The sequence below is a fragment of the Lolium perenne genome, chromosome 2 (assembly GCF_019359855.2).
Source record: "Lolium perenne isolate Kyuss_39 chromosome 2, Kyuss_2.0, whole genome shotgun sequence".
Taxonomy (NCBI): domain Eukaryota; kingdom Viridiplantae; phylum Streptophyta; class Magnoliopsida; order Poales; family Poaceae; genus Lolium; species Lolium perenne.
The window spans coordinates 278,932,269-278,947,252 of NC_067245.2; the positions used below are offsets into that span (position 1 = coordinate 278,932,269).

Genomic DNA, 14,984 nt, shown 5'->3' on the forward strand with positions numbered 1-14,984 from the left:
TGGTTTCATACAGAGGGAAAACTTGCCGCTATACGCATCACACCTTCCTCTTGGGGTTCCCAACGGACGCGTGCTGTACGCGTATCAAGCTCTTTTTCTGGCGCCGTTGCTGGGGACCTGAAGAAAAGTTGCACCACAGAGATCTCTAACTCCCACGTCAACTTTGCGCCAGCAGCTCTTTTTCTGGCGCCGTTGCCGGGGAGATCAAGACACGCTGCAAGGGGAGTCTCCACATCGCAATCTCTTTACTTTGTTTTTGTCTTGCTTTACTTTATTTACTACTTTGTTTGCTGCACTAAATCAAAATACAAAAAAATTAGTTGCTAGTTTTACTTTATTTGCTATCTTGTTTGCTATATTGAAAACACAAAAAAAATTAGTTACTTGCATTTACTTTACTTATTTCAACATGTTTCCTTTTAATTTTACCGTAAAAGACATGCCGGTAGGACGCGGGTCTATAATTGGGAGAAATAATATAGAAGAATTTTTCAATCATGTTAGTACCGTTGAAGATTTTGAAGATAGACACTTGGTAGAACTTGCTCCTACTTATGAAATTGCTGCTGCTGCTTTAGTTCGCATGTTGGAAACTAAATTTGTTAATCTCAATCCTATAATCCAACACATGTTTCTTACACTCGGTGATATGGAAGAAGGGGAAAAGAAAGATTTTGTTTTAGAAACCCTTCTTAGAGAATTTGGTGGAATAGCAAGAGAGGCTAGAAAGGTCTTTATTAAATATAAGATGCTTGGTTCTTATACCAATTTTGTTAGTCTCCTTGAAAAGATGGAAATGGAGAGAGTAAGGTACACTAATAATATTAATGATGGTGGGGAGATCAAAGCACCAATACAATGTAAGCTCCTAGCGATGAATGACGCACTAGAAAATAACTATGCTTGGCTTGTTCCTGAAAGTTTGTTTGATGAGAGTAGCAAGCCCAAGACTAATGAAAAGGGAGCCGCTAAAACTTATGTATCCAACATACTATGCATGGTTGAGAAAACTCCAAACTCCGCTGTAGATGCACAATCTTTTGATAATACTTGATACACACTTTCTGCGCCTAGCTGAAAGGCGTTAAAGAAAAGCGCTTATGGGAGACAACCCATGTTTTTACTACAGTACTTTGTTTTTATTTTGAGTCTTGGAAGTTGTTTACTACTGTAGCAACCTCTCCTTATCTTAGTTTAGTGTTTTGTTGTGCCAAGTAAAGTCGTTGATAGTAAAGTTCATACTAGATTTGGATTACTGCGCAGAAACAGATTTCTTTGCTGTCACGAATCTGGGCCAAATTCTCTGTAGGTAACTCAGAAAATTATGCCAATTTACGTGAGTGATCCTCAGATATGTACGAAACTTTCATTCAATTTGAGCATTTTCATTTGAGCATGTCTGGTGCCTCAATAAAATTCGTCATTACGAACTGTTCTATTTTTGATAGATTCTACCTTTTATTTCGCATTGCCTGTTTTGATATGCTCGATGGATATTTCGATTCCATTGACTTTCAGTAGCTTTGTGCAATGTCCAGAAGTGTTAAGAATGATTATTTCACCTCTGAACATGTATATTTTGATTGTGCACTAACTCTCTAATGAGTTGTTTTGAGTTTGGTGTGGAGGAAGTTTTCAAGGATCAAGAGAGGGAGATGATACAACATGATCAAGGAGAGTGAAAGCTCTAAGCTTGGGGATGCCCCGGTGGTTCACCCCTGCATATATCAAGAAGACTCAAGCGTCTAAGCTTGGAGATGCCCAAGGCATCCCCTTCTTCATCGACAACATTATCAGGTTCCTCCCCTGAAACTATATTTTTATTCTGTCACATCTTATGTGTTTTGCTTGGAGCGTCGGTTTGTTTTTGTTTTTGTTTTTGTTTGAATAAAATGGAACCTAGCATTCTTTGTGTGGGAGAGAGACACGCTCCGCTGTTGCATATGGACAAGTATGTCCTTAGGCTTTACTCATAGTATTCATGGCGAAAGTTTCTTCTTCGTTAAATTGTTATATGGTTGGAATTGGAAAATGATACATGTAGTAATTTGCTAAAATGTCTTGGATAATGTGATACTTGGCAATTGTTGTGCTCATGTTTAAGCTCTTGCATCATATACTTTGCACCTATTAATGAAGAAATACATAGAGCATGCTAAAATTTGGTTTGCATATTTGGTCTCTCTAAGGTCTAGATAATTTCTAGTATTGAGTTTGAAAAACAAGGAAGACGGTGTAGAGTCTTATAATGTTTACAATATGTCTTTTATGTGAGTTTTGCTGCACCGGTTCATCCTTGTGTTTGTTTCAAATAAACCTTGCTAGCCTAAACCTTGTATCGAGAGGGAATACTTCTCATGCATCCAAATACTTGAGCCAACCACTATGCCATTTGTGTCCACCATACCTACCTACTACATGGTATTTCTACGCCATTCCAAAGTAAATTGCTTGAGTGCTACCTTTAAACAATTCAAAAATTATTACCTCTGATTTGTGTCAATGTTTTATAGCTCATGAGGAAGTATGTGGTGTTTATCTTTCAATCTTGTTGGGCAACTTTCACCAATGGACTAGTGGCTTCATCCGCTTATCCAATAATTTTGCAAAAAGAGCTGGCAATGGGATTCCCAGTCCCAAATTAATTAATAAAAATAGACACTCCTCCATGGTATGTGATTGTTTGATGGCACCCGAAGGATTCGGTTAGCCATGGCTTGAGAAAGCAAAGGTGGGGAGGAGAGTCATCATAATAAAACTAAAATAAAAAGGCACTCCTTCATGGTATGAGATTGTTGGCAGGCACCCGAAGGATTCGGTTAGCCATGGTTTGTGAAAGAAAGGTTGGAAGGAGTGCCACACAAAAATAAAATAAAATGGGAGCCGCTCTTTGAAGGTTTGTCTGGCAAGGGGGTTAGAGTGCCCACTACCATTCGTTGACAACAACAAACACCTCTCAAAATTTTACTTTTATTGCTCTCTATATGTTTTCAAAATCAAAGCTCTAGCACAAATATAGCAATCGATGCTTTCCTCTTTGAAGGACCATTCTTTTACTTTTATGTTGAGTCAGTTCACCTATCTCTCTCCACCTCAAGAAGCAAACACTTGTGTGAACTGTGCATTGATTCCTACATACTTGCATATTGCACTTGTTATATTACTCCATGTTGACAATATCCATGAGGTATACATGTTATAAGTTGAAAGCAACCGCTGAAACTTAATCTTCCTTTTTGTTGCTTCAATACCTCTACTATGGATTTATTGCTTTATGAGTTAACTCTTATGCAAGACTTATTGATGCTTGTCTTGAAGTACTATTCATGAAAAGTCTTTGCTATATGATTCATTTGTTTACTCATGTCATTTACATTGTTTGGATCGTTGCATTCATTACATATGCTTACAATAGTATGATCAAAGTTATGATGGCATGTCACTCCAGAAATTATCTTTGTTTATCGTTTACCTGCTCGGGACGAGCAGAAACTAAGCTTGGGGATGCTGATACGTCTCCAACGTATCGATAATTTCTTATGTTCCATGCCACATTATTGATGATATCTACATGTTTTATGCATACTTGACATCATATTTATGCATTTTCTGGAACTAACCTATTAACAAGATGCCGAAGAGCCAGTTGCTGTTTTCTGCTGTTTTTGGTTTCAGAAATCCTAGTAAGGAAATATTCTCGGAATTGGACGAAATCAACGCCCAGGGGCCTATTTTGCCACGAAGCTTCCAGAAGACCGGAGAGTCAACGAAGTGGGGCCACGAGGTGGCCAGGGGGTAGGGCGGCGCGGCCCCACCCTTGGCCGCGCCGACCTGTCTCCTAGGCCCCTCGCGACGCCCCCTGACCTACCCTTCTGCCTACAAATAGCCTTCGTCGCGAAACCCCCAGTACCGAGAGCCACGATACAGAAAACCTTCCAGAGACGCCGCCGCCGCCAATCCCATCTCGGGGGATTCAGGAGATCGCCTCCGGCACCCTGCCGGAGAGGGGAATCATCTCCCGGAGGACTCTACGCCGCCATGGTCGCCTCCGGAGTGATGTGTGAGTAGTCTACCCCTGGACTATGGGTCCATAGCAGTAGCTAGATGGTTGTCTTCTCCCCATTGTGCTTAATTGTCGGGTCTTGTGAGCTGCCGAACATGATCAAGATCATCTATCTGTAATTCTATATGTTGTGTTTGTTGGGATCCGATGAATAGAGAATACCATGTTATGTGGATTATCAATTTATATCTATGTGTTGTTTATGATCTTGCATGCTCTCCGTTATTAGTAGATGCTCTGGCCAAGTTGATGCTAGTAACTCCAAGAGGGGGTATTTATGCTCGATAGTGGGTTCATGTCTCCGTGAATCTGGAGGAGTGACAAGAACCTCTAAGGTTATGGATGTGCTGTTGCCACTAGGGATAAAACATTGATGCTATGTCCGAGGATGTAGTTATTGATTACATTACGCGCAATACTTAATGCAATTGTCTGTTGTTAGCAACTTAATACTGGAAGGGGTTCGGATGATAACCTGAAGGTGGACTTTTTAGGCATAGATGCATGCTGGATAGCGGTCTATGTACTTTGTCGTAATGCCCAATTAAATCTCACTATACTCATCATAATATGTATGTGCATGGTCATGCCCTCTCTATTTGTCAATTGCCCAACTGTAATTTGTTCACCCATCATGCTGTTTATCTTATGGGAGAGACACCTCTAGTGAACTGTGGACCCCGGTCCAATTCTCTATACTGAAATACAATCTACTGCAATTGTTCTACTGTTTTCTGCAAACAATCATCTTCCACACTATACATCTAATCCTTTGTTACAGCAAGCCGGTGAGATTGACAACCTCGCTGTTTCGTTGGGGCAAAGTGCTTGGTTTGTGTTGTGCAGGTTCCACGTTGGCGCCGGAATCCCTGGTGTTGCGCCGCACTACATCTCGCCGCCATCAACCTTCAACGTGCTTCTTGGCTCCTACTGGTTCGATAAACCTTGGTTTCATACTGAGGGAAAACTTGCCGTTGTACGTATCACACCTTCCTCTTGGGGTTCCCAACGGACGCGTGCTGTACGCGTATCAAGCTCTTTTTCTGGCACCGTTGCCGGGGACCTGAAGAAAAGTTGCACCACAGAGATCTCTAACTCCCACGTCAACTTTGCGCCAGCAGCTGACTCTATTGAGACAAGGTGTGAAGACTGTGGATGAATACTACATGGAGATGGAGATGCTTATGCAGCGTGGCCGTGTCCGTGAGTCTCTCGAGATGACAATGCAGCGTTTCCTCAATGGTTTGAAGTATGACATCAAAGGCATTGTCCGTCACTGCAGCTACACCAATAAGAATCAATTGTTACATCATGCAAGAGAAGCTGAATCACAGTTGGCTGACGAAGCAAAGATCAAAGGTCGAGCTACAGGAGCTGGGCGTTTCACACCCCGCGCGGCCCCATCTATGGCGCCGGCGCCTTTGACGCGCTCCGCCCCTCCGCCTAGTAAGTCGGTCTCTAATGTGTCTAACACAAAGAAGTCTGAATCTGCTGCAAGTACAAGTGGCTCTAATGTGTCTACTGCGCGTAACCGTGATATGCTTTGTCATACATGTGGTGGCAAGGGTCACTTCAAGAGAGATTGTCCTAACCGCAAAGTCATGATTATCAATGAGGACGATGAGTACGAGACTGGAGATGATGTTGATCCTAATGCTCCAGACGATGATGACTATGACACTGATGGTGAAGATGCATATCCGTCTGATGCTCGCACCATTGTTGTGTCGCAGCGTGCTCTTAATGTGTTGCCTAGTGCATCTACTCAGCGCTGCAATTTGTTCCAAACAAAGGCTTTAGTTGGTCCTGACAAGGCTTGCAAGGTCATTATTGATGGCGGGAGTTGCTGCAATTTAGCAAGCAAGGAGTTGTGTACCAAGCTGAAGTTGAAGTATCTACCGCACCCGCATCCATACTATATTCAGTGGTTGAGCGACAATGGTGAGATGAAGGTAAACCACATGGTGTGTGTTGAGTTTGCTATTGGACCGTATAAGGATTGCATTGATTTTGATGTCGTTCCTATGACGGTGTGTCACCTTCTATTGGGTCGGCCTTGGCTCTATGACCGTTCTGTGCAACAGAATGGCCGTGCCAATACATATCACTTGGAGTTCAAGGGCAAGAAAATCAATTTACAGCCTATGACACCACAGCAAATTGTCAATGAGTCTCGTCAGAAAGTTGAAGTTAACTTGAAGGATGCTTCTTTAGATAGGCGAGAGAATTGTACTGTTGTGAGTGATATAACGAAAAGTGAGAGAGTGAATTATTTAGTCTCATTAGCCACCAAAGAGGACATGAGAGAATTTAGTGAGGATCCTACAGCCATGCCTCTTGTGCTCTTGTACAGGGGTACGGTTTTGGTTTCTAAAGACATGACCCCTCCTCCTCTTGGTGTTTCTAATGTTTTGCAGGAATTTGGCGACGTATTTCCGGATGAGGTACCCGCAGGACTTCCACCATTGCGAGGTATTGAGCATCAAATCGACTTGATTCCCAGAGCTTCGCTACCCAATCGGGCACCATATAGAACGAACCCCGAAGAGACGAAGGAGATACAGAAGCAAGTACAAGCGCTACTCGACAAAGGTTATATCCGCATAAGCCTTAGTCCTTGTGCTGTTCCTGTTATTCTTGTTCCTAAGAAAGATGGTACATGGCGTATGTGCGTAGATTGTAGAGCTATAAACAATATCACTATTCGATATCGTCACCCTATTCCCCGTTTAGAGGATATGTTAGATGAATTGAGTGGTGCTGCTGTGTTCTCTAAAATTGATTTGCGTAGTGGTTATCATCAAATTAGGATGAAAGAAGGGGATGAGTGGAAAACCGCCTTTAAAACAAAATTTGGTTTATATGAGTGGTTAGTGATGCCTTTTGGTTTGACTAATGCACCTAGCACTTTCATGAGACTAATGAACCATGTTTTGCGTGATTTTATTGGCAAATTTGTGGTTGTGTACTTTGATGACATATTAATTCACAGCCGCACTGAATCTGATCATATTATACATATTCGACATGTTTTGCAAGTGTTGCGTGATAGTAAACTCTATGGTAATCTTGAGAAGTGCACATTTTGCAAAGATAAGGTCATATTTTTGGGTTATGTTGTCTCTAAGCATGGAGTAGAAGTAGATGTGTCTAAAATTGAAGCTATTAAAAATTGGCCTACTCCCATGGATGTGAGTCAAGTTAGAAGTTTTCATGGTCTAGCTGGGTTTTATCGCCGTTTTGTGCCCAATTTTTCTACTATTGCTGCACCTTTGAATGAATTGACTAAAAAGGGTGTTGCATGTGAGTGGGGCGTTGCCCAAGATCATGCTTTTGATTAACTGAAACGATTGTTAACTTCTGCACCGTTGCTTGCACTTCCTGATTTCAATAAACAATTTGAGATTGAATGTGATGCTAGTGGTATTGGAATTGGTGGTGTGTTGATGCAAGAGGGTCGCCCAATTGCATATTTCTCTGAGAAACTTTCTGGTGCTAAGTTGAACTATCCAATATATGATAAAGAATTGTATGCTTTAATTAGAGTTCTTGAGGTTTGACAACATTATTTGTGGCCAAAGGAATTTATCATACATTCTGATCATGAAGCTTTGAAGTATCTGAAAGCCCAATCTACTTTGCATAGGCGTCTTGCTAAGTGGGTTGAGTTCATTGAGTCTTTTCCGTACATTATTAAACATAAGAAGGGAAAAGATAACATTGTTGCTGATGCTCTATCTAGGAAGAATATGCTATTAACTCAACTTGATGTTAAAATTCCTGGATTAGAGGTGTTATGTGATTTATATGCGACTGATCATGATTTTGTTGAACCATATCGCTTATGTGCTCTTGGTAAAGCATGGGAAAAATATCACATACATGATGGGTTCTTGTTTCGAGCTAACAAACTATGTGTTCCAGAATCGTCTGTGCGTTTGCTCTTATTGCAGGAATCACATGCTGGAGGTTTGATGGGTCACTTTGGGCGTGAGAAGACGCTACTCATGCTCGCTGATCACTTTTATTGGCCAAAGATGAGGCGGGATGTGGACAGGTATGTGAAGAGGTGCATTACTTGCAACAAGTCCAAGTCCAAGCTTAAGCCTCACGGTTTGTATACTCCATTACCGGCACCTACTACACCTTGGGAAGATATTAGTATGGATTTTGTGTTGGGTTTGCCGCGTACTAAAAGAGGCCATGATTCTATATTTGTGGTAGTGGACAGATTTTCTAAAATGTCACACTTTATTGCCTGCCACAAAAGCGACGATGCGTCGCATATTGCTAACCTGTTTTTCAGGGAGATTGTTCGACTACATGGAGTCCCAAAGACTATTGTTTCTGATCGTGATGTGAAGTTCATGAGCTACTTCTGGAAGACACTTTGGGGAAAGCTTGGGACAAAGCTGTTGTTCAGTACTACTTGTCATCCCCAAACTGATGGTCAAACTGAGGTGGTGAATTGAACCTTGTCACAACCACTGAGATCCATGATCAAGAAGAACCTGAAGGAGTGGGAAGAGTGTTTGCCGCATGTCGAGTTTGCTTACAACAGGGCGGTACATTCTACCACGGAGTTGTGTCCTTTTGAGGTGGTGTATGGTTTCAAGCCCATTACTCCACTTGACTTGTTGCCTTTGCCCATACATGAGAGAGTTAATATGGAGGCATCCAAGAGGGCAGATTTTGTGCGAAAAATTCATGTGAAGACTAAAGAGTTGATAGAAAATAAAGGCAAGAGCAATGCTGCAAGGATGAATAAGAAGCGCAAAGAGATGTTGTTCAAGCCTGGTGATATGGTCTGGGTACATTTTCGCAAGGATAGGTTCCCGAAGCTGCGGAAGTCTAAGTTGAAGCCTCGTGGTGCTGGTCCTTACAAAGTGCTTACCAAGATCAATGATAATGCATACTCGATAGATCTTCCAGTTGATGAGTTTGGTGTCAGTAATTCTTTCAATGTTGCTGATTTGACACCATATGACGAAGAAGACCTTGGAGCGTCGGGGTCGACGCCTTTTGAAGGGGGGGGGGAGATGATGAGGACATCCCTACTACACCATTACCTTCGTCACTGATAAATGAAGATGAACCTGCTGTGAAGCTCAAGTCCAATGAAGTTCGGATTGGACCAATTACAAGGGCTCGTGCGAAGCTACTTAAACAACAGGTGAACTTGTTTCTAAACGGTACTTTGATTGATGAGAACTTTGTACTGCCTAAGTCCTATTACTTATGTATCATCAGGTATCAAGAGGAGACGAGCATCGCACGAGGAGGAGAAGAGCAGCTGGACATGAAGACGGACGTCAAGATGGACGTGAAGCTGGATATGGAGCTGGACATGAAGATATCTCATGGACGCGTGAGGGAGGAGCGGGAGGCATGCGCGAGAGGAGAAGAAGACGTCCAGCCCGGTCCAGCACCCGGTTAGACCGGCCGCCAGACCGGCCAGCCCGGTTGACCGGGCGCCAACCGAATGCGATGCTCGTACCAGATGAAAACCGGAAAACCTCGCAACTTCCCGGTTGCCGCCCGGTTGACCGGACGCCAGACCGGCCGATCCGGTCCCTGGTCCGGTTGACCGGATTCCAGACCGGATTCGTCCGAGTCTGTCTCGACCAGATCTATTCTGGGTCGGTTATTCTTGTATCTTTTCGACCAGAAGTCGTCCCGGGCGCCTATATAAGTGCCCAGGACGCCCCCCTAGCTGCTTTAGACCACGTTTAAGATAAACCCTAGTTCTTAGTTGTTTGCTGTAGCAAAACTATTGAATCCCTACACCATATTGCTTAATATTGTGTAGATCCTGAAAAAGTCTTGTGTGATCTGCTGTTCCATTGGGAATTAGACGGTTGCAACTTACCGCTTCGTGGTCGGCGGCTACGTGCGCAAGTGTGTGAAGTTGCGAATATCTTGCAGGGTTGAGAGCTGTTGCATTGGCGACAGGGACCAATCGAGAGATCTCATTGCGTCATACAAGTTATCTTCCATTACATCGTCGTGTTTCGCCGCTGCTATCACCCCGTGATCATCATCACCACCGTTGCTTACTGAAAAGATCGGGCCACCCCTTATCAGACAGTAAGTTCTAAGGTTGTGGATGTGCTGTTGCCACTAGGGATAAAACATCAATGCTATGTCTAAGGATATATCTATTGATTACATTACGCACCATACTTAATGCAATTGTCTGTTGTTTGCAACTTAATACTGGAGGGGGTTCGGATGATAACCTGAAGGTGGACTTTTTAGGCATAGATGCATGCTGGATAGCGGTCTATGTACTTTGTTGTAATGCCCAATTAAATCTCACACTACTCATCATAACATGTATGTGCATGGTCATGCCCTCTCTATTTTTCAATTGCCCAACTGTAATTTGTTCACCCAACATGCTTATTCTTATGGGAGAGACACCTCTAGTGAACTGTGGACCCCGGTCCATTCTTTTACATCGAATACAATCTACTGCAATACTCGTTCTACTGTTCTCTGCAAACATCATCATCCACACTATACATATAATCCTTTGTTACAGCAATCCGGTGAGATTGACAACCTCACTGTTACGTTGGGACAAAGTACTTTGGTTGTGTTGTGCAGGTTCCACGTTGGTGCCGGAATCCCTGGTGTTGCGCCGCACTACACTTCGCCGCCATCAACCTTCAACGTGCTTCTTGGCTCCTACTGGTTCGATAAACCTTGATTTCTTACTGAGGGAAAACTTGCCGCTGTACGCATCATACCTTCCTCTTGGGGTTTCCCGACGGGCACGACGATTGCGTGCTAGCATCAGGCCTCTAGGGAATCTACTGGAAATTAAGGTACTCCTTTTAATAGAGCACCGGAGCAAAGCATTAACACTCCGTGAACACATGTGATCCTCACATCACCGCCTTCCCCTCCGGTTGTCCCAATTTCTGTCACTTTGGGGCCTCGGGTTCCGGACAGCGACATGTGTATACAACTTGCAGGTAAGATCATAAAACAATGAATATCATCATGAAACAATAACATGTTCAGATCTGAGATCATGGCACTCGGGCCCTAGTGACAAGCATTAAGCATAACAAGTTACAACAATATCATCAAAGTACCAATTACGGACACTAGGCACTATGCCCTAACAATCTTATGCTATTACATGACCAATCTCATCCAATCCCTACCATTCCCTTCAGCCTACAGCGGGGGAATTACTCACACATGGATGGGGGAAACATTGCTGGTCGATGGAGAGGCGTCGGTGGTGATGATGGCGATGATCTCCTCCAATTCCCCGTCCCGACGGAGTGCCAGAACGGAGTTTCTGGTCCCGAGACGGAGTTTCGCGATGGTGGCGGCGTTCTGGATGGTTTCTGGCGACTTCGACTTCCCCTCTCGCGTTTTTAGATCGAAACCCTTAAATAGTCCAAAGGGGGGCGTCAGAGGCTGGCTGAGGCAGCCTCACCATAGGGCGGCGCGCCCCCCTCCTAGGCCGCGCCGGCCCATGGTGTGGGGGTCGTGGGCCCCCTGGCCTGCCCTTCTGGCTCCGTGAATCTTCTGGAAAAATAAGCCCTTTGACATAAATTCCGGGGATTTTCCTGAAAGTTGAATTTCTGCACAAAAACGAGACACCAGGGCAATTCTGCTGAAAACAGCGTTAGTCCGTGTTAGTTGTATCCAAAATACACAAATTAGAGGCAAAACAATAGCAAAAGTGTTCGGGAAAGTTGATACGTTTTGGACGTATCACAGCCCCCATTCGCCCCTGCTCCGCGACGCGATGGCCTCCCGTGGTGGCTCAGCAGGGCGCGGCACGGGATTGGGCAGCGGGGACTCACTGCCGCGCCCCCCGTGTTCCGCACGGACGCGGAACGCCGGAAGTGGAACCGGTCGGAGGGCGCGCGCAAGCGCAGCGCCCGCCAGTTGACGAACTAGGGGCTCACGCCCCCAGGGAAGCTCGTGAGGTACGCCAACGCTGGCGAGGGCTCGTCGTCGGGAGGCTCGAGTCGGCCACCCCCCCCCCTTCATCTACGACCGCTCCGACGAGGAGGAGCTCGTCCCCGCGCTGGAGCCCACGTACTCCGCGGGAGATTACGTGCACGGCTCCGACGAGGAGGACGCCGCGGTCGCGCAGGTGGCTGCGATCTCGGCGGCGGAGGCCCGTGCGCGCTTCCGCCGGGAGGAGGCGGATGCCGTCCGCCAAGTTCGCGAGTACGAGACGGCTCCCCGTGAGGAGCGTGTCCGCCGCTTCAAGCTCGAGATAGTTGAGCTTGATGACGAGGAGTGAAGCTCCTCACCTGCGTTGGCGCCGTTGTCCGCCTCGACGCTCCGCCACCACCACCACCGCCGCGCGCAGAGGCCAATTTGGCCGCATTTTGCTTCGAACTAGTTAGGACGGTTAGGTGTAGTAAGTAATCTAGGTTTGGTTATCGGATTATGTAACTTATAATGCTCAATCGGAGCATCAAATGCCATCTATATATGATCATCGACCAATTTCCCACGATATTTGAAATGCATTTTTTCAGTTCGTGTTTTACGGGTTCTGATCTGTGCCAGCTGCAAAATCGTCGCCCCCCACGTTTTCGAAAGACTGAATTCGCGTTTTTCGGTTCCGACTTTTTCAGTTACTGTTAGGGATGCTCTAAGTAGCTTTCCATTTTTACCCATTCTGTAAAACTGTGGTGGTCTCAACAAGGATTAAGTACTCTATGTTTTTTTGCTGCTCACTTGTGTTGGCAGGTGATTTTTCCGGTAAGAGGTTATCTACAATTGGTAATAGATTCACAATGCTGTAGTCAAATGAAGCCCCTCGAATAGCGGATCACCCTGCTATTTCTTCCTTTCGAGTCATAAATGTACATATGTCATACTGCAGGAATCTACAGGCACTAATATGATGAGGAGTTATAAACACGTATTAAAACCAATGAAATGCAAGAACAAACGAAAACCGCCAGGTCGATCTCAAGCACAGTAGATGCGTGACATGCACCTGATGGTAGCAGCCTACGCCAGGTCAATTACAGCAAGTTCACAGTGCAAGTTTTTCTCACACTCAATATGCATCCATGGTATGCTAAACCCTGAACCTCTCACAAGTTAGCCAAAGTTATCAGGGAGCACAATATGGCATCATCGCTACCAGTTCACCACCACACCATTTTGGTCTCTTTGTAAGCTGTAAACAGCTCTAATTAATGTAACACGACACGTCTACACCTAATGCATCATGTATTGTGCCGCACTTTGCTTATGGGGTACTACGTGCCAACAAATTTTGCTTTTGTTGCGACGTATTGTTCTCTCACATGGTTCCCCTGTGGCCGGCGCTGCCTCGTTTATTTCAAACCGCATCCACGGCCTCGCCGCCGGTGAGGCTCTTTTGCGCGTGGTCATGATCGCGGATAAGGGCGTCGCCGTCGCCGTCCTGCTGATCATCGGCTGCCATGTTCTTGTTCTTGGTGTACTCGCCGTAGAGGTAGGACGAGAGGCCCCAGACGCAGAGCGCTGTGGCGATGGCCTTCTCGGCGCCGAACGGGTCACCGAACACGACAACGCCGCCGATCACGTTGGCTGTGAGCACTGCTGCCATGCACACGCCGGAGTGGAGCGACGATGTGAGGTAGATCACGCCGGCGGTGCCCATGAAGCACGCCTGCCACGTCACGACCAGCGTGATCACCACCACCCAATAGACAGCATGCGAGCCCTTCCACGCCGCCAAGTCGTCGCCGGCGCCACCAGACGCGGTAAGACCGATTGCAGCCACGACGGATGCCATGGCCTGCATCACCGTCTGCACCTCTACCGCCAGCATGAACCCGCCGGATACCGCCTCCCGGTACAGGAGCTCCATCACCGGCAGGTAGGCAGAGAAAAGACCTGCGGCGGCGAGCGTGACGACGAATCCGACGATGTACCCCTTCCGGTTCGGGCTCTCGCCAGAGTCGCCGGATCGGAGAGCCAGCAGGACCGAGCTGAGCGTCATGAGAACGACGGCGTTGAGGTTGACGAAGGTGAGCGGGTGGCGGACGATGGCGACGGCGAGGACGAGCGTGAAGGCAAGCTGCGTCGAGAGGAGGAGTGACGAGGTGGACACGGGGAGGAGCGACGAGCTGTAGGAGAAAAGCAGGTTGTTGACGCCCATGAGCGCGCCGACGAAAAGGCACACCGCCAGGAGCCGCCGCGAGAGCCAAAGGAAAGGGCGCGGCGCGGAGGCGGGGCGGTGGCGGCTAGGTACGAGGAAGATGCCGACGACCAGCGCCGGGAACCCCGCCGACTGCACCAGCGTCACCACCCACCGGTTGTGCCCGCCGTGCGTGAAGTAGAACCGCGAGAGAAGACTTGATGCCACCGACCCCAACAGCAGCGCGGCATAGTTGGACATCAGGAGCAGAGTCCTGCGGCGCCGCGGCGCCGTGGCCGCGATACCCACGGTGGAAGAGATCTCCATTGCCGCGCGCGCCATCGTCGTCGAGTGGGAGGAAACGGTCGAGAAGGAGATGGAGATCGAGATGGCGAAGACGATGGGCGGGTATATATGGTGACAGGCAGAGTAGATACAGGAGTAGTGTGGGTGATTAAAGAGGAGATAAATGCTGTTAATTGCGCAGAGTAAGGAGAAATTATACAAGGTCTTACACAGCTGTACCCCATGGCTGCATGAGAGAAAAAAGCTACTACCTCGTTTTAAGGAATAAAGCGTCCTCGTTTTACGAGTTTTTTATTTGATCAAGAATTACTTCAAATAGATAAAAAAAATTGTATGAAATTAGTATTATTAAAAAGCGCTTTTCAATATGAATTCAACGATAATATATACAGATAATATATTTAAGATTTTGTTGCTCAATTTTTATGGTCAAAGTTCGTTTTGAAATACGTGTGCGCCTTATTCCTTGAAATAGAGGTAGTGGTACTTACTACG

At 46.0% G+C, this 14,984-nt stretch overlaps 1 protein-coding gene across 1 annotated transcript; it reads right to left on the minus strand.

The window, feature by feature from the left end:
• Positions 1-13,174: 13,174 nt before the first annotated feature.
• LOC127330717 (probable purine permease 4) lies at positions 13,175-14,713 on the minus strand. The gene is made up of 2 exons (XM_051356838.2): positions 14,709-14,713; positions 13,175-14,655 (listed from the first exon to the last, which is right to left on the minus strand). The coding sequence occupies exons 1-2, from the start codon at positions 14,711-14,713 to the stop codon at positions 13,401-13,403; spliced, it is 1,260 nt and encodes a 419-aa protein (XP_051212798.2). The 3' UTR covers positions 13,175-13,400.
• Positions 14,714-14,984: the final 271 nt, after the last annotated feature.